This window comes from Agelaius tricolor, unplaced genomic scaffold, assembly GCF_023055355.1.
Source record: "Agelaius tricolor isolate 1412-34295 unplaced genomic scaffold, bAgeTri1.0.p SCAF_2, whole genome shotgun sequence".
Classification (NCBI taxonomy): Eukaryota; Metazoa; Chordata; class Aves; order Passeriformes; family Icteridae; genus Agelaius; species Agelaius tricolor.
In genome coordinates this window covers 29888087-29910372 of record NW_027269262.1, presented here as the reverse complement: position 1 = coordinate 29910372, position 22286 = coordinate 29888087, and the positions used below count along the sequence as shown (strand labels likewise).

At 39.9% G+C, this 22286-nt stretch overlaps 1 protein-coding gene across 6 annotated transcripts in view; it reads left to right on the top strand.

The window, feature by feature from the left end:
* EPB41L4B (erythrocyte membrane protein band 4.1 like 4B) overlaps positions 1–22286 on the top strand; it is a 194265-nt gene that overhangs the window by 124199 nt on the left and 47780 nt on the right. For all 6 annotated transcript variants that reach the window (XM_071455149.1, XM_071455126.1, XM_071455107.1 and 3 more), the window contains 2 exons: positions 2884–2999; positions 12475–12600. In XM_071455149.1, the coding sequence (XP_071311250.1) occupies positions 2884–2999; positions 12475–12600 (242 nt within the window). The remainder of the gene's footprint in view (positions 1–2883; positions 3000–12474; positions 12601–22286) is intronic.

The window sequence follows — 22286 nt, the reverse complement described above, 5'->3', positions numbered from 1 at the left end:
TTCAAGGTTGGTGCTCAGGGGACTAGGGTTGGTTTGTTTTTAATGGTTTCATTAAAATGCTGCTCAGGCTATTTCAGCTGAGAAAACTCTTGTAGAGAGCCTGTGGTAAAGGTTCACAGTGCATGTACTGAAATGGTTAGGAGCATGCTGGCCATTGGCCGTTTATGGAGGACATGGCACAGTGTGTGGGCCAAGAAAAAATCAGGCAGAGAGGAAACACTATCAGCAGTCTGCCTCAGGAACGTGAGGACATGGGGGACTGATGTCTGGCTCCAGGCTGTGTGGAAAGGCCAGTGCTGGGAAAGTGTTTCTAGGAAGTAAGTGGTCACTAAAATGGGGATGCTCTCAGGAAAGAGGGTGCTTGTGACCAAAATATCTTAAGTGGAAATGCCTGAAGAGCAAAAAGATCTCATGGGGCAAATAGGCTGTCCTAGGAGAAACTTCCCCATAAGGCTGACAGAGGTGACACCAGTACTTAACCTACCTTGTGCTTTTCCATGGGACCACAGGTGTTTTGTGACTTGTTCCAGTTGCTATGGACTGCACTCATCACTGAGCTCTGAGATGGTTTTGAATTCATCTGAAGTGGAACATGGAGTGACCCACTGATATGTACCCACCATCAGGCTGAGAGGGAGAAAGCATATGCCTTTCTTCCACTTATATCTATTTTGAGAATTCCAAAATTCCAGGGTAGTTACTGGGACATAGGCAGGAGAGAGGGCAACAACAATGTGCCCAGCCAGGGTTCCTTTAAATACTAGTGCATGTTTCCCAGCAAACATACAGCACAGGACTTTGTTACAGAAACAAACAGAAAACAAACCCGGGCCAGATCTGCCTGATTTTTCACATTCCAAGTAATTTGTCTGCTTCAATTACTGGAGGAAGTGAAATCCAGTGAAACAAATCTGACGTGCGTGTTTATGAAGGCAGCTCAGCAGAAGATGTTGTTTTCCTGCATTCAGCCTGATCCTTGTACTCACAATGCTACACCTCACCTCAAAGCTAACATCACATCTTGTGGTGCAGCACATCTTCCCCCAGTGTATCCCAGAGCCCCAGTCGCACTCTATGCAACAGCAGTCAGCCTCACAGGGAAGAGAGGGTGAACTGCTTGCTGAGCCTAATTGGCATGGCAAGGTCGTGCATGGATTTCCAGGTGCACATGAGCAGACTCACCGGCAGCAGCTGGGACTATCACTGGGAGCAGATGCCAACACGTATGCAGTGCAGCTCACAGAATTTTTATGACAGAAAATGAGGAATGAGAAGAGGGGACCCAGGTTGCCTCTTGAACTCTGGGCTGAGCTTGCAGGTTATCACTTCAAAAACAGGCATCCTTCACTCCTGAGCAGCTCGCTACAAAAGACCTTGCATAACCCTGAGCAGAGAATAGTCTAATACAGACTGAGTTTCAAGCTGAAAACAGAACTTTGAAAAACCACAGTGCTGCCAGATCCTTTCTTGGAATGAAAGCCTGGGTTTGCCAAGACTTAATGCTGACTCAGGAAATTTATGCCTTTTGTAGGAATTCATTTTTGCCTTTTCTTTTGTTTGTTTTTGAGGTTGGGTTAAAGGCTAAACTGGCTTGTCTTCCAGAGCTCTCCTTTTAAACAACCAAAAAAAAAAACCAGCTTAAAAATCAGTTTAAAATAATAGCAAACTTGAAAAATTTAAATAAGGCACTTTCCCCCCCTTTATTTTCTTTCTTAGGAGGAAATTAGAATGATTTTGTTTCTTAAAAAAAACTGCCCATCATCATGACTGATTTTATGGCTGTGTTAATTTATTCCCAGGGTATCAGGCAGTTTCACTGTCTCGTATGCACAGAAGCAGCTGTGATGTGAGAAATGCTGAACTCTGGCATCACTAACTTGTGATGAAAGACCACCAAGAGGAGGTCAATGATGATATTGTAACCCTTTCTAGGACATTATTACCTCAGGGTCTGATAATGTTTCACTGACACCAAAAAAACAGCTTTTCGCTTATATCCCTCTAAGCTGGTTTTAGCAATTTGTCTCTAGTCAGCAAAGCCCTTAATGTATATTTAAACAGCTGTAGAATTAGATCTTGAGTGAGTAATATTTAATATTCTTAGGACAGCTTAAGAACCTGATCCAAACCAAACTGCAGTCAGTGCAAGGTTTTTATTGATTTCAGTAGGCTTTGAATCAGACTCCACAGAACTGGATTGTTCCCAACTGTTATTAACTAGAATCCATGGCAAGAAGAAATATGGGAGGACACAGAGATTCATTTTTCTCAGAGTACTTGCATATATATATATATATATATATATATATATATATGCAGCATCCCCAAGATGATGACAGAGACCTTTTAGGGTTGTCTGAAAAAGTATTTTTTCCTTGTCTTTCTGTGTCAGTGGCTTGCTTAAAATCTCTGTTGACAAAGCACAGCAAATTCCTGACAACAGTCTTAAAGAGGCTGGCATATAAATAAAGATATCTGAGAGAAGCCAAAAGCTATACTCTGATCTCTTTACACATCACATGCTTTGAGAGTGGCACCTTGGCTGCATAAATAATCCCTCTGGTGTCAACTAAGTTTTAGAATATAGAGGGGGTAGAGGCGGTGGGGAGGTAAGGAGAGAAATATCTAGCCCAAAGCTGGCAAAAGCTCTGCTGAAATGAAAGGATGGGTGAGAAGGAGGAGGGGGAGGAATTGTTTGCTAAATAGAAGAAGGCAAAATGACCCAACAGGCATAATTATGAAACATTTTAGAGGGTCTTACAGAGAAGATGCTTTGCCAACCGCCGTCTCTTCAAATGCAGTTGAGTGTCTTGCTCTGAAGTTCTTCTGTAGCCTCCCTTCAGACTGTCTCTTTTTCTTTCTTTCTTTTGGGCATCCTTTTAGAACTGAGCTCAGGACTTCCCCTTCTTTATGATGAAACTTCTCATCTGAAGAAAATAGAAACGGAGAGTGTGAAGGTAGTTGGACCATGGCCAGCCCTGCACGTCAGCATGAACAAGGTATAGCATATACATATATACTTTTACATATACATGCCAGAGCACCTTTGTCACTTCATATTCAAAAGCTGCTGCTTTTTCACCTCCAATTCAAATCAACATTCATCTTCAACTGGCTTGCTTTTTAATCACCTCTCACCATCTTCTTATGGGACTGGGATTTGGTTTTTAGATTTAGCATTTCAATCAGCTTTGCCTTTTAAAATTTCAGAAGCTGCTGCAACAATGTTATGCTATAGTTTTAGTTTAGTTGTGAAGAGTTAGTCATCTAGGCAGCCCAGAGCTGTAAAAAAATAACAACACTTTAAGTGATAAAAAAAATCTTGTTTTTCTACATGAGGAGTCCGTGTTATGCCATAAACTCCCCCTGGCATCTGATGTTAGTGGGTGTTTTATGAGACAGTCTTTGCAGGGGTGGCCAAACAGCCATGTCCTGCTGTTTCTGCCAGAGATCAGCAAGTCAGTGGCTCCTCATATCCATGTGAGGATAAATCCACTGTGCCTGAACTGGGATCCCTTGATCTGAATCTGGACCAGGATCTCTGGTTTGCAACCACACAGGTCCTGAGCTGGACCCTGTGAAGTCAATCAGAGAATTGCCACTGTTCAAAAGAGGTGGGTCCCAGCCCCCAGTGACTCTGTACAGACCTTTTTAAAAGAAAAGTGGTGTTTTGAGAGTTTTTTTGTCAGCTTGAGGAAGAACTCAACTAAATTATTTTAACTTGGTTTTGCAAACAGCTTTTTGTTATTGATATTGCTTCCAAAAGTGTTAGGGAAATTAAAATCCAAGGGAACATGACCAAGTGTACCAAAAATACAAACACAAAGGGACTGTACATATATATATATATATATATATATATATATATATATATGTGTGTGTATATATATATAGCAGAATCTTTCTCTTCTGTGGATGAGAGATTCCAGGAGATGGAAGCCAAGGCTAAAAATCAGTGAATCAGTGAGCCAGGTGTTTCTAATGAGACAATTAAATACTGGAATTTTTTTTCAACATTACAGTTAATTGAATTTATTCTATAATGGAAGGGATTTGCTATCATTAAGACTTCCTTGAACCATGTTCAGTGTTTGTCATAGGATTGTGGTGTAGTTCAGCTATGGACTGAGGTCCTTATGCCTTATTAATGTAGTCATGAGGTAATGACCTGTGTCATGATTTTTGGAGATCTCTCAATGAACAGAGGAAGGTGGAATATTATAGACTTTCTCCCAAATCTATTTGGTTTTCACCTGTGAGGAGTTCTAATTTTGTCTGGCTCAAGTGGGAATTAAAAAGATAAATCATAAAGTCAACAAACTGGGGTGAAATGGGAAAGTAGTCACCTTTCATTCTTATGTGCATTTCTCAAGTTCATCTTCTAGAAATATTCTCAACTGGTAATAAGTGCAGCTTTTTATAGGCAAAGCTTGTTAGGCACTGACATAGTTTGCAAAAGGAAAATTCTCCATCACAGACTCATCCAATGAATACCCAGGTCCTGTGATTACTGATGTTCTATCTGAACCCCAGCAGAGAACATTCACTCAGATGTAATGTCCAAAACATGCTTTAAAGGACTGTCCTACACTATTGAACTCACTAAGAGCTGAGTTTGTAATATTTAAAGGGCCAAAGTGAAGATGTGAGAGGACTCCCTCCACACTGACCACAGCGCACAACTGGGTAAACCAATCTGACCTGTGCTGCACAAAAGGTTCAAAGATGTGATCTTAATGGTATCCCTGTGATGCTGTGATTTCTAAATGAGTAGATTTATGTTCTGTTTTCTTAAACTGAAAGCTTAAAACACTTTGGTCCTGTATCCCACCATACTGGGAAAGTAATCCAAATATTGTACCTGCAACTTCTGCCTGATCTCTGATCCTCTTGCTCCTTCATATTCACTGCAAGTCTTGGAGGGAGGACTCAGCTCTTTTATAATTAAAGGTTTTCTTTGGCTTGTCCTGACAGCTCTAGAATCTTGTCCATAGTCAGATGGATTATTTATTTAAGGACTAATTAGCAGAACCCAGTATCATAACAAGTCAGAGCTTCACAATAAATGCAGCTGCACAGTAAATGCAGCCTGTGTCTGCTGTGATGAGTCTGCCATCAGTCAAAGTTTAGCTGATGAAAAAGTCTTGTAATGAGCACCAAGAGCTGCTAAATGCTTCTGTTTCTGGCAGAAGCTCAGCAAAAGGCAAGACTAGAGACATGGGCTGTCTAATGAAAACCCTCCCCTGGCAGTCATAGAGGGTTTGGGTTTAAGAACTGGGCAGCATTCCCATGAACAGCAGCTACCATGTGAATGCAAAAGAGGCCAGCCCTTCAAAATTTATTAAAATTACTGGTTTTAACAATCTGAAAATTGTACATACTCTTGAAACTGGCCCAGAGTCACCACTGGAAAGCATTTCAGTGATCCAGCCCTACATTACAGGCTATGGGTTGTGACCAACAAATCATTCTGAAGTTCTTTTGGCCTTTCGTTTGTGGTTTCTTCAAGCACCATTGTCTGACCTAGATTCTGGTGAAATGTGTATACAGAGCTCACAAAGCTAAAACAAACAAACCACAGGTCTCTGAGCTCTGAGCAGAGCCTGGAATTGCCTCATCAGATGACTTCTCCAATGAAAGAGAGAGACATGCTGCAAATATTGGGCTGAAATGCCATAGAGCACTGCCCAGCAGAAAGGTAACAGGGCAGGTTAGACCAGATTGAACAACTCTGAAATGTGACAAGAATTCTCAACTGAGAGTGAGGTCTTCAAAGTTCCTTTGGTTATGGTAGTTAGCTAGCTACTCAGTCCAGCAGCAAACAGGTTTCAATGAGTGTTCAGTGTGTCTAGTTTCTGGCAAAAAACTGAAGCTTTAACTCCTCTCCTGCACCACTCCATTGATTTCTGGTCTACTAAGTGCTTTTATGGCCTACTCTTGCATCCTCCAAAATATTATGCTTAAATAAAACCACTGAAGCTGTTACAAAGCTGTTTCATTTACTCTATTTCTGATTAAAAAAAAAAAAAAAAGGAATGATTTCCACATCTGTTGTGGAGTCACAGTTTTCACTCCCTCCCTTCTTGTTGCTAATTGTTATTTTTTTCAAGCAAAGTGCTTTCAGGCTGGAATTTGTCAGGCTTAATAATCAACCCATAGGAGAATTAGCAAGAAATTGGGTAAATTAGATTCTGCAGTTAATTAATTTGTCTGCTACAGCAAACTTTGTCTCATGGGAATGATGAATGGATGTGTCCAACCTCTTTTCCAGAGCTGTTTGGTATGGTGTACATGTCTGTCCACCTTCTGAATGATGAAAGTCCGTTTCAACTTGTGTTCCAATGCCCTTTGGTGCTAGCAGACTCCTTTATCTCCAAGACTGACAATCTTAAGTGTTGTAGCTGTGAATATATTTCTGATTTTTTTCTTGGAAGCCTTTCATTAGAAAAATATATTCTCCCATCTCCTGTTGCTTTGTGTGTGTGTGTGTTTATGATGTGAAGCCAAGAATGTATTGTTAGCATTTCTGAAATCTCGGGAGTCTAGTAATTATTAGCTCAGCTGTAATTATGGCATAAAAATTAGGAATAATAATACATTTCAAATTGTTTCTACCTCTTTTTCTGGTGTCATGCTCACCCTTTCCCTTCACCTATGGGTCCTAAGGTTGGTAATTTCATTTTGATGGGGTCAGAAGGGGGAATTATGATGGTCATAGAATCATGGAACCATTTAGGTTGGAAAAGACCTTTCAGACCATTGTGTCCATCTGTTGATCCAGCAATGCCAAGTCCAACACTAAACCATGTCCCTCAGTGCCACATCTACATGTCTTTTAAATACCTCCAGGGATGGTGACTCAAGCACTTCCCTGGGCATCCTGTTCCAATGATCTATCCAGGCATATTCATGTTTTCTTATTTCTCCTCAGTCTACAATATACTTTGGGTCCTTTTGTATGTTTTCAAATAAGCTTTTGCATCTTGCTCTTTCTTCACTGGTCTACATCTTTGCATTACACCTGAATTTACTGTACATGGTGGCTTTTACATATATATGCTATATATTATGTCTTCACTCTCTTTATTGCCCCTAAACTCAATTTTGTCCAGGTTCAGGTCTGCACTTTAACTCGCCATTGGTGAGTTCTTTACAGCCTTGAGTCCCCAGTGCCAGACTGTGCCCTTTGCCCTACCACTCCATATCAGCATTCTTCTAGACCATGTCCTGTGTCTTCCCTTCTCAAAGCCCCTGTTTTCATATCAGCCCTACATTGTTTTAAACTACATGTTTGTGTTAGAGTCCTAAATACCTTATTCTACAAAGAACACTGGTATTTTTTATATAAAATTATTGCTGCTACAGCTAAACTTAGTAGAACAAAGCTGCAGGCAGATTGAGAAAGGTTCAGAGAGAGCTAGCCAGATGAGCCTTAACATCTTTGCAAACTCTGCTCAGAATTTATGGCCTTTTGCTAGCAGGGCAAAAGTATTATAGTCCTATAAATATTATAGGACTGCCCTGTTACACAGATTGCCTGCTTCCAAATGACACCACCTGCAAAAATCTGTGGAACTACCTGCTCCCTGCTTAACAGCAATGTCCAAAGCCACTGGGGTTTCAAAAATCATTTGTAGTTTAAGAAAACTGACAAAATGAAACCCACCTTTTTGATGTACCTGAGACTCTTCTGTGTGGTGCACACATCAGAGGGTATATCCAGGAAAAAAGGCTGCCATGGTCCTCTAAGACTGTCATGCAGCTAGCAGTGACAGAAGTAGAATTTATTAACATTGAGCATTTTATAAAATAAATTTTATACCAAGAATTAAAGAGATTTACTCCAAGGATATAAGCATAACAAGACTTATTGGGAGTTATATTTTTTGTTAGACCAAGTAATAGCTAACCTGAGGAAAATATTCTGTGTCTGACAGCTTAATGAGGGGTTTGTTTATTTGTTTTTCAATTGTACTTTTTTTCTAATAAAGAAGATGCAGTTTCTGCTTGTAAACTTTAACTCAAATAAGAGTAACACATAATTGTACAGGTCTTATAATTGTGGTATCTGTTCATAATTGGTGTTAGCTGTCACATGGTTAAAAGCAATACATTTTCTGGTGAAAAAGGGGCAAAAGAGTCTGTAGATTTCCATGCACATTTGCAGATGTAGTTGAGTCCCAGGAAATCTCAGTTAGCTAATGTGTTTTCAGAACCTATATATTTGTGTTTGTTAAAATTTTACCTCCCACTAGTAGTGATGACTAGTGACAAAAATAGACCTGCATTCTGAAAGAAAATATTCATTCTATTCTTCAGTTATCTCCAGTCAAATACATGTTTTAAACATGTTGTTTGTCTAAGAAGAGGCTATCAATAAATTCACAGAGGCACAAGATCATGAATCTTGCCTTTGGTACAAAGTTTGATGCAGAACAAAGCATGAACCTTTTAAAGCAGAGCTTGGAAATGTTATCTACAGGAGTGGTATCACCATGTTTCTTGTAAATATTTTTATATTCTGTATGTGTACTTAATATTCACTTAGCTTTGCAAACCAAAGTCAGTGTCATCATTATCTGACACTCTATAAATCTGCCTTCAGTTCTAGTATCAGCAAATGTAATTGAATTCAAAGTAAATGTTTGGGAGGAGAAAAAGCAAATGTAAGACTTCAGTTGAAAAAGAAAAAAATGCCTCTAATTTTATATGTGTATATATCTGAGCTTGTTTGACTTTTTCCATTTAAATGCAATTTTCCAGTGTTCTATTTCCATGGAAAAATAAAATTCTGCATTGATGGTAAAAAAATGTAAACACATTGCTGTTATTGAGATCAGCAGAATTGAATATGGAAAACTGGAGATTTATCAGGAATCCTAATGGGTTTTTTCTTAATTTCTAAACCTTTTAGGATGAGTTTAAATTGCAATTCTAAGCAAGAATATTATCTCTTTCAAATGCAAGTTTGACTCTAGGACTTTCACTTGAAAGGGGCATCTAAGATTCTTTTGAATTGTGTAATAAAAAATTATAAAATAGGAAGGTTCATTAACATCCTGCCATGCTTAGCATTGTAATAATTTCCAAATACAATACTCTGAGTGTATAAATTAAAACAAAATGTTAATAACTGCCAGCCTGGCTCAATAGATGAATAGCCACTCTCTTTATGCTGCGAGCAGTGAGGATTCTGGAAATATAAAATTTATTTATTATACAGCAAAATAAAGTAGAATACAGCTTTCATTCTTGTAGCAATACTCTGTGGAGATTCCTAATGCAGACAGGTTTTAGATCTTTGATTTTCTTACAAACTAGTGAAATGAACCACAGAAGATTCTGCATGCACTTTTGTAGCCGTGAAATATTTTCTTTTGCATTCTTGATGACAGTTATACTTTAGGAGTTAAACTGGGAGATGAACGAGCTTGTATGTAAAGATTAGTGGCATTAGGGAAAAATAGGAGCTTATATAGATGCTTAGAAGAGCTAATAGTCTGCAATAAGGAGATGCTACTTTATTCTGTGATTAAAGTTTACTTTTCATCTGGATACTCAGTGCTACTGACTCTGTGTGTAATAGTCTCAGCTAATCAGCTGTGGGAGAGCAGAATTCAGCAATGATTCAGGATGTGCTTTTCTGTGGCAGAAAAGACTGCCACTTGCCCAGGCAGGCAGGCAAAGAAACCTTTGACATGTGTTCAGAAGTTGAAGAAGGCCTGGGTCAGGCCAAGTATTCCCGTGCCCCGTGTGTGGTTTGTATGCAGTTGACATTTCCACTGGGGCAGGGGAATATGTTGGCCTTTGGTTGCTGGCTCAGCAGCTGCTGAGCAGGACGAGGCTGAGCAGCAATTGCAGCAGTGTCTGCTCTTCATGTCTGACCAGTCACTGCTGCTGCTCCTGATGCAGTGCAAGCAAAGCAAGTTTTGCTTGCCTGAAGGTGAAGCCGTAAAGTGTGACCCAAACGAGGACTAAAGCAGAACTGAATACCCAGCACTGGCTTCTGAGAAGTGTGCACCTTCTAGCAGCAGCTTTCTCTTTCAGCCAGGTCAGCCACCATCAGTGTTTGGACCTCTCAAGAATCTCAATGTGGGACTTGCACATCAGATCTCACACTGGGGATCTCTGTTAAATGGAGTCATCTGCACAATACTGAATACAGCAGGAGATTTAGATCTTTCGAGTATTCCCAGCTATAGGGCAGCCCTGGGAGTTTTTATCTTCCTCTTGGTCAATGTGGGAAAATTGGGCAGTGGAAGAAGAACAGTGGAACTGAAAAACATTTATATCCATCTGAAGAACAGAGGGATGGGACTTGGGAACATTTCTTGTTATGAAACAAGCTTGTCTCCTAAACAAGCCTCAATTGTCTTGCTATAGCAAGTAAAATACCATTGTCTATTATTGCTTGACTGAAATGTTATTTAATTAGTATACAGTGTTAAAACAAAGGTGAGATTTTGCATGGCCTTTAGAAATGCCACTGTTTAATGTATTGTTTTTTCAGCTGTTAGAAATCAATACACATGAGCGTTGGCAGTAATAACAGCCTTTTTGAAATGGGTTCACTTTGTCTACCAAGAATATCAGTAAAGTAAAAGCTGTGCTTTCTTTACAAATAATTTTGTCCTTTTGATTATCTCCCCTTCTCATCTTCACAAGTAGCCTAGAAAAGACACCTATGGCAATCAAATATTTCATGTTTGGGTTTGGAGCATTGGTTTTATTCCATATACTTGCTGAACTACTGTTTTAATCAAGACTGAATAGATGACTACAGTTCCATAAGTTGCTCCAGCTAGACACTGTCACTTTTCATTTTATGTATTCTCTTTTTCCCTTAGGAGGAGACTGGGGAGAATGAGAAGTCCAAATATATCTTCCCTTAAAAAAAGTAAATGTAGCTTGACAAATAAACATGTAAGAATTATTAGAAATTTGGCAGAGAAAAAAAAATCTCATGACGAGCAGTCCTTTAACAGACAGTTCAAAATCATACCTGGCAGCTATGGAATTTTGGATGCAGAAGGCTGCTAGACCAACTTTGCTTACACATAAATATCTTGCAGTCTCAACAGAGTTCTGCTTAGGTCTGGCTCTTTCCCTCCCCAGTGTTTGCTGAACAGTTTCCTCAGGCAACACAATTGCTTTTGTGACTTGCTCCACTTGCAGAAAGTGTTCGCCAAATCTTTATATTCCCATTTGTCTGTGCTTGCTCGAGGAAAGAGTCTGTAAGATTGTAGTTACCATCAGCCAGTGGCATGCCATGGGGGAGGGCAGAAGGAAGGATAAAGGAGACAGATTTTGAAGCTAAAGGGCTAATCACATGGTAATTTCAGTAGCAAAAAAAATGATTGGTTCTGTCTTGAAATACTTGGCAGATGTGAACCTTGAGGATCACTAGACCTGGTGTACTGATGCATTATACCTGTTGTGGCTGAAATCTGAATGACAGCATTTTATATCTGCTCTGTCTGGATGTATACAACCACTCACCCTTCTCAGCCAGGAGAGCAGAAAATGAATGCACAATCTGGGCTGTTACTCATCTCTAATTCAGATGTCACTTCCAGGAAGAATAGGAAAGTTTGCAATGGCTGTAATAGCATTGCCCAATTATTCTCTAAAAATATGTGCCATATTGCAGTTGCGTTGTTTGAGTTCATGCTTACAATCCAGGTCTCACCATACTCTCTTTGTTGATACATTATTCTTACATTGTCTTTGTTTTCCTTTTCTGCATGAGAAGTTTATTAATGTGCCATTTCTGCTGGATATAGTTTGTTCAAGGCACAGAACCTTTAGGTCATGTTTGACCAGGGCACTACACTAGCTATCCTGAGGCCAAAATTTCTGATTCAGATCACTGCGTAGGTAAAGGATTGATATCAGGTGGAAACAGCATGAGCAATGTTTAAAGTTCCTTGATTTTCCTTTTCCTTCTGATGAAGGAGATTTTGTTTGGCTTGCAATTAAGTGGAGATTCCTTCACATTTCTCTGGTTAACCTGGCAAAGCTTTGCATTTTAAGGGTGGTGTAAAAAGCCACTATAATTGTGCTGTTTGCTCTTCTGCCTTCTGTGGGATATTTTGAGACAATGTTTTGTTTCCTCGGTGTGATCACAGGTTTGCTCAACCACTCCAGGGCCTGGCTGGGCTTTTTTAATGTATCTTCATTCCACATCATTTTCTTGCTTCTATTACTTAGGCTTCCCTGGGGTTATTCTTGTCTTGAACATAGTATCAAGTCATTAAATATTTCAAAATCTTCTAAGATGTATCTTTCAGAGTATGAATATGGAAGTTTTAGCCAGTGTTGCTGAATCAAGTTATTACAAGTAATTATTAAGTTATTATTAAGTTAAATTATTAAGTCATAAATTATTAAATTATTATTAAGTAAAAATTTAACCTTTGATAATTTTATGAACTTATCTTTCTAATGTATGTCATTTTTTTTTAATAAATGCAGGCTGAAGACAAGAAGGTATCAGAAAAGACTCTTCATGCCCCTGTGTCACCTTCATCTGTACCTGACCATTTGAAGTGCAACATCCTCAAAGCTCAAGTGGAAGCTGCTTTTAGAGTAGGTGCCCAGGTAATCTGAGTTTAATACTCTGCTTTTTTAGTTGTTGCATAGCTTTCACCAGTCTTCCAAAATCCCATCATTCCTCCTGAGGAAGTGTGTAATTTTTAGTCAAGTATGCACATTGACAGAGTGTTCTCCAGCTGTTCTGCAGTTTCTCCAGGTTACTCAAAATGATTGATATGGTGGAAGTAGGAAATTTATCTTTACTGGCATGATTAATACAGCCAGGAGAGGCTGAGAAAATAGGAAAGATGGCCTCAGGAAAACTCTGTTTTTGTCACTCTAGCTTTTAGTTACTTTATAGCTTAGAAAGAGTAACCTCTGGAGTTTTCTCAGGCTACCCACTACTCATGGAAACTGGGTTTAAGATTTTTCTAATGATAATATCTATATATCCAAATTCAACCTTTATTTCAGGGGATGATCTTTAGATACCTGAGTGTGAAATATTAGCTAGTCTCTTGCTTTCCTACTTGTTCATGTGCTTTTAACTAAATTTTAAGCTTCTATTTTCACTGCTTGGTTAATGTTTACATTAGATACATCCTGTTTCAAAAATACTCTTTTAATAATGCCATACAACTGAAAACTGATGCTAAATAGCATGACTGTAAAAAGTTATTTTCCCGGTCAGAGTTGAAACCTAAAATATGTGATTCTTCTTAAGTGAAATTTGTGGACAAAAGATAATGCCATCAGTGCCAAAAAATAAAGCCAAATACAAAGTTTTAGGAAGAAAAATAGAGGTAAAAAGATTTTTATAATGTTATCCCATGTTCCTGTGGTATCATGGAGCACACTATTCTCTTTGAATACAAATTATGTTGGTATTTCCATTGCTTTGTTTCTTTTCACAATAAAGTACCAGGTCAGCTTGCCCTGCAAAGGACTTGGTTAACAATCAGCTTTGTGTATTTGTTGTTCCCTGGCAGATCTTTCATTTGAGAGCTACATTACATCTGGTCTAGCTAGATCTAAGTAAGCATCAAAATCTGGTTATTCTCACTGCCTTAGATTTCAATAGCAGAAACCATAAATCTGGCAGCATAAGGAGGAAGGAGTTGTTTGGGTGATTTTTTTGTCTTTTTGTTTTTGCTTAAAGCAGTTCTCTCACCTCTCTGAACTCTGTGTTGTATCAACTGTTTTTTATGTAGCATATTTCTGCCCTTGGGTTTACCTTCTGTTTTTCCTGTATGTTTTTTTCTACAGGATGTCATGGTATACTTCTCATATTTGTATTTCCTTCTGAATATGCTTAATGGTCATGTTTGACTGGCTAGTTAAAGGCTGAAAGCAGTGTGTGCTGCTGCATTCAGAATACATTATTAGGGCAAGATAGGAAATGTGCTTAACGTATGCATCTCTCAGTTGACCTGCTCTGCCTTAATTTTTCAGTCTGAGGCTTTCCAAGAGAAAGCATCCTGGGTTGCTTTTTCTGCCATAACCATATTCTTTAGCTGTTGTTGTGTTGTAAATAATTTTCACAGCAAATTGAGCATTCCTCTTTTCCTTCTTGCCTGTGTTGTTTTTCACAAGGCTTTAAAAATCAAATTGGATTAAGTAGATATCTGTGGACTTGGCCTCAATGAGAAAAATCTTATTTCAGGGGAAGGAGGGTAAAGAAGACTGTTGCACCATAGCATATATTGTGGGAAAATAATGGCATAGGGTTCAGTTTGAAATCCCTGAAAATTTCATTGCTAACAAAGTGTGGCTTAAGATTTATAGCCAGTAAAATAGGAAGTCACCTTAATCTTAGAAATCCTCATTCAACTACCTGCTTAGCCACAAAATTACCTGTGTGACTAGAGATGAGTTCTTTTGCACTTGAGCTCCCCTCCTGTCAATTACAAAATATCAGATACATTGCAAAAAAAGCAGGCAGAGCCCAGGCAGTGATCAGCTGTTACAGTAAGAAGCTGTGGCTACACAAGCACTGAAAAAGGTAGGAAAAATGGTCATGGTGAAGGAGCCAGTGGAAACACAACGTTTATCCTCTAGAAGGTGGGAGAAGGGAAAGCTGCTAGAGGAGGACCTGACAAACCCCTTTATGGTATTAGATACCATAAATCCACCCAGTTATCTTCTCTACCTGCCCCCAGCCCCAGACAACTAGCTGAATACCAATAGCTAAGCCATTTCCCAGTGGCAGTTCAGTCATCTTCTGGGAAAAGTGACCTGGGATGGAATTGCAGTGCTGAGACACAGCATCCTTTCAAGGGAGCAGATAAGGAATAATTTTCTTCATGGAAGACAACTACTTTACTCCATATATTCCCCCAGGGCTGTGATCCTGCCCCTCTTTGACCCCATATATTGCTCCCCAGTATATCTGGAGGACTAATGATGTTGTCCTCTGCCCAATTCTATCTTTTGATGCCAGTTCCATATTATATCTCCTAGAAGTCTTGCCTTCTGCCCTTATTCTTAACACTCCAATTTCTCATCTCTTCTTTTTTGTACTGTCATATTTCAATTTACTAGGCAGCCAGAGCAAGAGGTATATCTAGGGTCTCTAAGGCACAGCCTATATTCCTCAAGTTGTAAAGCAAGGCAGTCTAGCTTTTCCTCATGTAGAGCACAGTTATTTCCATATTTAATGATAGCACAAAAAATAAAAAAATAAAAGAAGGGGGAAAAAACGAGAACTTGCTTCTCTAGTTTGTAAAAAGAAGAAGAAAGAAACACTCTGTCTTATGCACATTGGTGTTTGAAAGGAAATGTTCTAAGGGCCCCAAAAAATCTATGGTCTAACTCATTCTTTTTGAAACTTCATGGGGCATTTTCATTATATGGTTAGGTTTAAAAGCATGAGAAAAATATTGGTGCACTGTAGGATCACATCCAAAATTAACAAACTGTTGCTTGAAGTATTTGTAACAGCTCTCCCTTCAAGCAGTAGGAATATTTTCAATACCATATGCTACTAACATCAGGATGTGACAAGTTTATGAAAGCACCTCCTGCATGTAGTAGAAGAAGAAGCTGTTCCTTGTTAATTCAGAGAACTGAGTAAATGTTTTCAAATGGATAATATAAGTTGGGACAGAAATTTTTTGTAGTTTGCTTTTTTTTTTATGGCAGCTAGGCACCAACACAAGAGAGAGCCTTAGAAATGAATGATTCCAGTGCTTATGATTTAAAAAATGAAACCAGGGAAAATGTGGCTAGACATTTGAAAATATATCCTGAAATATGATCTCTGTGCTTTTTCATTTCAGAATTGTGCCAAAGAGCTTATCACATTCCTAGGGGACAATACATCTCCCATAGTTATAGCCCTGAGTTACAGACAGAAAATTTGTAAGGTTATGGTGCTGATCACTTAGCTCTGCTTTTGGTTTAGAGTTATAGAGCAGCAGAAACATGAGTGAGGGTTGTTGTTTTTCTTTATTTGGTGAAGATGGGAATGTTTATGTGCTACTCATCTAAATGTAGAATCAAACTGCAGCATGCACAGGGATGCTGGAAGCTGGATCTAGGAGCTCACTGCCATGGGCACCACAGATGAGAAACGTGAGGAGCCCACATGCAGCTGTGGGAACCTGTGGCTTGCACAGAGCATGCCATACTTACCTGTAGCATGAGAGCAAATGAGTAATGTTTCACAACACACCTCTCAAACTGTGCCACAGGGATCTGCCACCTTTTAGCTGACAGACTACATGTCACAGTTCCCACATAATTAAGCTCCAGGGGAGCCCTAAATACTGTGAAGCAACTGACATGTCTTTTATTTTTTTTTTTTGCATATATTCCAGGCTCTTCATTTGAGAGGTACTCCTATAAAGCTGCAGTAAGGAGCTGTCAGAATACAAAAGACCAGCTCTCCCTAGCATTTAAAACCCCTTTGCAGCTTGCATGAGTCAGTGCTGAAATGCTGTGATTGAGCAGAGATAACTTGTTGGTATCAAAAAAAGAGTCCCTTTTGCCAAAAAGTTCATGGCCCAAGTGATGAAGGAAAGATACTTGAAGGTTTCAGTTGTTATTTTTATCCATTTTGGCTTTGGACAAATCCTAATTATCCTTAAAATTAAGCACAGGATCCTGAGCAAATGTACAGCTATCTCAGCAGGGCTTTTTATTTTGGCAGGCAGTGTTCTAGCAGTTTGTCATCCACAAGTGGTGTCTGTATTCTGTACCTGTTACCCAGGCTTTCCTAAATCCTTGGGTTGATGTGTGTCCAGCAGGTTAGCACAGGGAAGGATCCCTTTTCTCAGAGATTTCTTCTGCAGCTGATTTTTGCATCACTCACATCTTCCTCTTGTCTGCAGACACGGGAAGGCCAAGCTCATTTTGCAGGTACATTTTTGCAGTGCAGTTTATAGAAGACAAATAAACGTGACATTACTATGAGCTACATTATGGGTTGTTCGCTGAGAAAAAAAAAAAAAAAAAGTGGTGAGAAAAGGTGGTTTGGAGCTGCAGGGTCCTTACAAAAGAGCATACAAAATCTCATTTATTTCTCCCTTTTCAACCCCGATGGAAACTCTTGGCCAGGGAGAGGTATCTTCAATCAGCCGGGTTTGGGTTCTCAAGCCATTGATTCCCCTGCCTTGGTTCTCAGTAAACAAAGGGACATTTAGGCTGAACAAAGGGACGTTCAGTCCTCTAACTCCTTTCACACTCTAACTTTCTTGACAAGCCTATACACATGCAAATTTTTATGCCAGGTCGATAGCCATCTCTCTCTTTTTTCTCCCTTTCCTAGAAACAAGTACAGGCCAAATATCATGTAGTTTTGCCTTAAGTTCTGCAAATATGTGAGTAAGTGCAGGTTGTCTGTGCTGTTTAGAGTTGTCTTGAGGAAAGGACAGGTCCATGGTACAGAAAATACCTCAGGTCATGCAGGATACCGGTGTCATCCTGTGCTCTCTACATAGATACAAGCCATGGCTGCGATGTAAATGAGACTGGCATCTATGCATTATTTATGGTAGAAAAGGTGCAGAAGTGAGTTGATCCACAGTGCCAGTCTGTCATTAATACATTTTTGACAATTCTTTGTCTCTTTTAGTGTTCTGCCTCCTTTAAGGAATAAGCCAAGTGTAAGGACTTGTCATCTTCAAAGTCCAGATGATTTTGCCGTATATTTCTAGAAAAAATTCCCCGTCTTTATGTAAGCTGGGTCTTTGGAACTTTATTCACTTAAGGAGATCTGGATTCAAGCCCTAATCAGGTCATGAATGAAAATAGAGTAGGTGAGGGGAAGACACTTGAGGATTTATAATCATATGTGATCTTTCTTATTATAGGACTTAAACAAATCCTTCTGGATACCCAGAGGAATTCTCAGCTTTCACTAGATGTTGACTTAAGTACCCTGAAAGGATCAGCTTTTCCAACATTTCAGGCTCCTTCCATCATGAAGTAGTTGCTGTTTGCTTCCCTTTCCTCCTTTCCTCCTTTCCTCCCTCTCTCCATCCGTCTTTATTCACAGCACTGAGCTACTGCACAATTTGACAGTCTTTGCACAGAGATCAGAACTGAAATTATGTGAGCATAGCAGGTCACAGCTGAGGTGTTCAGGCTGTGGGGGAAGCTTCCACAGCTCCTTATGTACACTGTGCCTTTCTTGCTAAAGCTGTTGCTGTTAGTCACCCACTTGGATGAGCAATAACCTCACTGTCAAGTTTCAGGCTAGGTAAAAAGAAGCAACTGCTCTGGGACTCTCAGCTGGAACAGCAGCAAGTGCAACATCGAATCAGTTATAATTGTTCATAACAATGGAATTTAAAAATGGCTCAGCTTCAAATTCTCTGTGTTCAGTTGCTACGTCGAAACAGGTTTGCTCAACTTAAAAAGTGAGGCTACAGGAATTTCATGGTTCCACAGGTACAAAAATACAAGATTTTGATTGTGTGTGATGAATATATGATACATGGCAGCTCATTAGAAGAGCGTCAGCAATGATACCTCAAAATCAGGGAAGGAATTGTGGCAGCCTTGCTGGAGGTACAGAAGGGGAGTGAAGATGTATATAAACAGATTATGGGAACTTATGAGATCTTGAGTTTATTCCCTGGAATAGTGGAGGCAAATGTGGCAGTGGTGTCACAAGACTCCCAGAGCTGTGGGTATGTCAGCTCTGTCTCCTCTCTGAGAGTTGGCCAGGACATGATGAGACAAGTACTGTTAATTGCCTTGATGTGTAAGAGCCTCGCCATAGCTCATGGCGCTATACCTCGTTCAGAGGGGAAAAAAAACAGAGTAGTCTGCTCCCAAGAGACATAAACATCATGCTTTTCTGCCTGAGAAGTTACATTTGACATATTAAATCACCAAGGTAGGTTTACCTTGGCAGAACATTCTTCCTGATGACATGTTCCTTAGCCTGTATTATCTAATGAGATCAGCCAACATTTGGCATGGCTGACAAAAGATTAAATTGTTGATAAAGAGCTGAAAAATCAAATATGATTCAGGCCTCCTTACCATCATTACAGATTCAGAAAGAGCCAAGACAGAGAAGTATTTCCAGGCCACTGTGGTGAGAGTCATTCCTTCCTTACCTTTGAAGATCTCCAAACATGTGAAAGCTGTGTTGCTCTCCCTTCCTTTCTGCAACTGAGAACTTTGTGAAATTGCTAAATAAGGGCCATCATATGTTTCCTATGAGCCTTCTAGACCCTTGTCATTCTCAGATGAGAACCTGGCACTCCCCCTGGGCTGCAGTGATCTGATTCTTCATGCAGTTTTTTTGCTTATCCAAGGTGCTCCTATTTTGGATCAGTAGAGGTGAGAGCCGCAGCAATTCTCCTTGTGAAGAAGGAGAGACACAGTGACACTAGCTCCCCATGGTGCTTGCTTGAGACATGAAGAGCACAGACTGCCTTGCACAGTGCCCCATTGCCAAAAATCACAGAAGTCTGCACCCAAAGTTCTGTCTTTACTGTATTTTCCCTCTTGGTATATGCTTGGTGCAACAAATTCCCATTTTAAGGTTCTGTCCTCCATTACCCTGGGGCTAACTCTTTCTTCAGAAGAAAATTGAAGGAGCTGCTGTTCACTAGGCAAATCCAGCCACCAGGGCTTATGAATTTATGCATGGGATTACTCTCAGGGGCCAGAAAGTGTTCCCACCTCCTCTGGAAAGCTCAGCAGAGTCTGGTGTAGCATCCCTAGAGCATCCACCCCCTCTCTATGTCTCCAAAGGGCCTGGCTGCCAAGACAGCAGCAGGGATTAGCACTGCTCAGGAGTTGACTGAAAAGCAGTCTGAGAACTCCCAGCTGCCCATAGGTAGATGGTTCAGGGAGCTGTGGACAAAATTTATATACTTTTCTCCTCTTTTCATCCTTTGGTGAAACTATTTCTTAGCAATCATCTGTGAAGAGAGCCTGTACAATGGCATTGCTGCCCAGTCATGTTTCTTGTCCTGTCATAGTATAAAGCAATGCTTAAAATGATAAAGTAGTTCTTGGTTTCTAATATCATCCAGAAAGTTAATGGCATATGAAAACAGAAAATTAATGATTTTTCTTTTCCTCTGGGCCTGATGCAGATAAAAAAACCCCAGAATGGCATTGTGTGGATGGATTATATGGATAAACTTTTAATTTTATTTGCAGTCTGGTAGCCAGAAAAGTAGCTTGTTTCTCTTTGGGTAATTATTAAATTAATCTGCTTCTGTATAAATTGGGCTTCCAGGTCTGTTATGCGCTGAAATCTCTCCCTCAGAGTAGCAGCCTCTGTGGGAGAGGAGAATCTGCCTTAGTTAAGACCTAAGCAGCTTCATGCTTTGCTTCTGCCTCTGTCTTTCTTACACAGCTCAGTGCTGGGCTTTCAGTGGGTGAGAGCCTCTGCCCAGCTCTGTGTGTACATTCCCTACCAGGCACCTCCTGCCACCCTTGGCTAAACCCCCTTTTTCCATTGCTGGAAGGCATCCTGCAATGGAAACCCAAATCCTGGCCCCAGCAGGTACACTTGTTTTCAAATGACAGCAAACCATCTGGGAATTACATTGCAAGGGCTGTCTACAAGCATAACCCTTCTTCTACAGTCATGTCTTTTCAGTAAGGCTGAGAGAGTCCTTCTGTGATCAGTGAATGTGACTTGCAGTGTTAAGAAGCAAAATAAAAGCAACAGGCTGCCAGGTGATGACTTACTGACCTCATTTTGTACAAACACCCCAAAAGCCAATAAGCCCTCAAGTGATGCAGGGGTGGTACACTTTCTCTCAGCTGCAGCCCTTTGCAGAAGAGGTTGCAATTATAACATTTTCCTGTGTCTGTTCATCCACAGCTAGGGAGGAAAGGCATAAAGTGAGAAGAATGAGCCCATCCTTGTTAATCTGTACCTGCTAATGCACACCGATGGCACCCTGAGGACAGGCTTTATCACCTGGGGCTGTTCAAGCCCCCCCATTTCTTTGCATGCTCCCTCTCTCCTTACAATTTAGAGTGGGATTACTTGCTCACTGGTCTGCAGTGCTTAGTTGTGGGTTCAGGAGTATTTTCTGATCTCTAAAACCTGAGTAATAACGGAGAAAAATTAACACCAAGAGAAGTTCCTCATTGATAGAGGATACTGGTCATGCTGCTTAGGAATATATGACTTCTTGAAATGCAGGCTTAGCCTTCCAATGGAGAGAAGACAAAAGAGAGAAATAATGTAGCCAGAGAGCTGAGAAGCCATGAAGGCTCTAACATAGTGAAGCCCTCTCAGCTGGCTAATGAGATCCATGGCTTATTGCATTTAAGGAGGTGGAATTTTAATAATTTCATTGCTAGTCACAACCCCTGCATTGCGTTCTTGATCTCTGTAATCTCTTTTCCATTGTTGTGTTCAAGTGCATCTTAAAATGCAGATCAATTACTTTCGTGAAAATTGGAATGAACTAAAATTTGTAGTTTTAAAAAGTAACCAATTTGACACATAATAAGCAGCTAGCTTGACAGGCTTAACAATAAAATGTTGCTAAGACATCAGTGTGGAAGAAGAGACCTTGTATTAGGTTTCTGACAGCTGGATTCACATTTACAGATTTCAGAAACCAAACAGCTTTATAAAAAGCATTATAATTTCTGTAGAACAAAGAAATATTGCTTCCACTGCTCATCTATGCCAACAAAGAATGATTTTCAATGCTTTCTCTCAAGTCCTTAAAAACTTTTTTTCTTTCCTTTCAAGAAATCAATAGAGTTTGAATAAACATTATGCAAGACAGAGCTACTAGAAAACTAGTAAAAATGTTTTCTAAAGCTGAGCTGAATTGCCTAAAGCTACAAATTATTTATTAAAATTTTAAAATTGAACTCCTGATCCCCAAAAGGTTTATGATGTGACATTAATTCACTGAAAACCTTAGCAGCAAAACATTTGGTGGCTGAGTTACAATGATGGTGGTGTAGGGATAATGTCTCACATTTATCTGATTCCTTAATTTCTGGAGTGTTTGTGCAGGACTGAGAAAACCTCTGCCTGAGGGAAATTAAACCCAAATATGTAAGGGTACTACATGCAGTGGAGCTTCTCCAGTAGCTGCTGCTGATCCTGTTCTCCTCCAAGTAACCTAGCTGAAAACCAGCTTCCTCTGTGAACTAGCCCCCTAGGAGAGGGATAAAGCTGCTGATGAGGGTCAGAGGGTCCCCTCTCTGCACATGGGGGCTTTGGTATCAATATACAAGGTTCAACAATTCTAATAGGAAGGGATGAACTTCCTACTAAAGGACTTGTCTCAAAATGCCCTCTAACC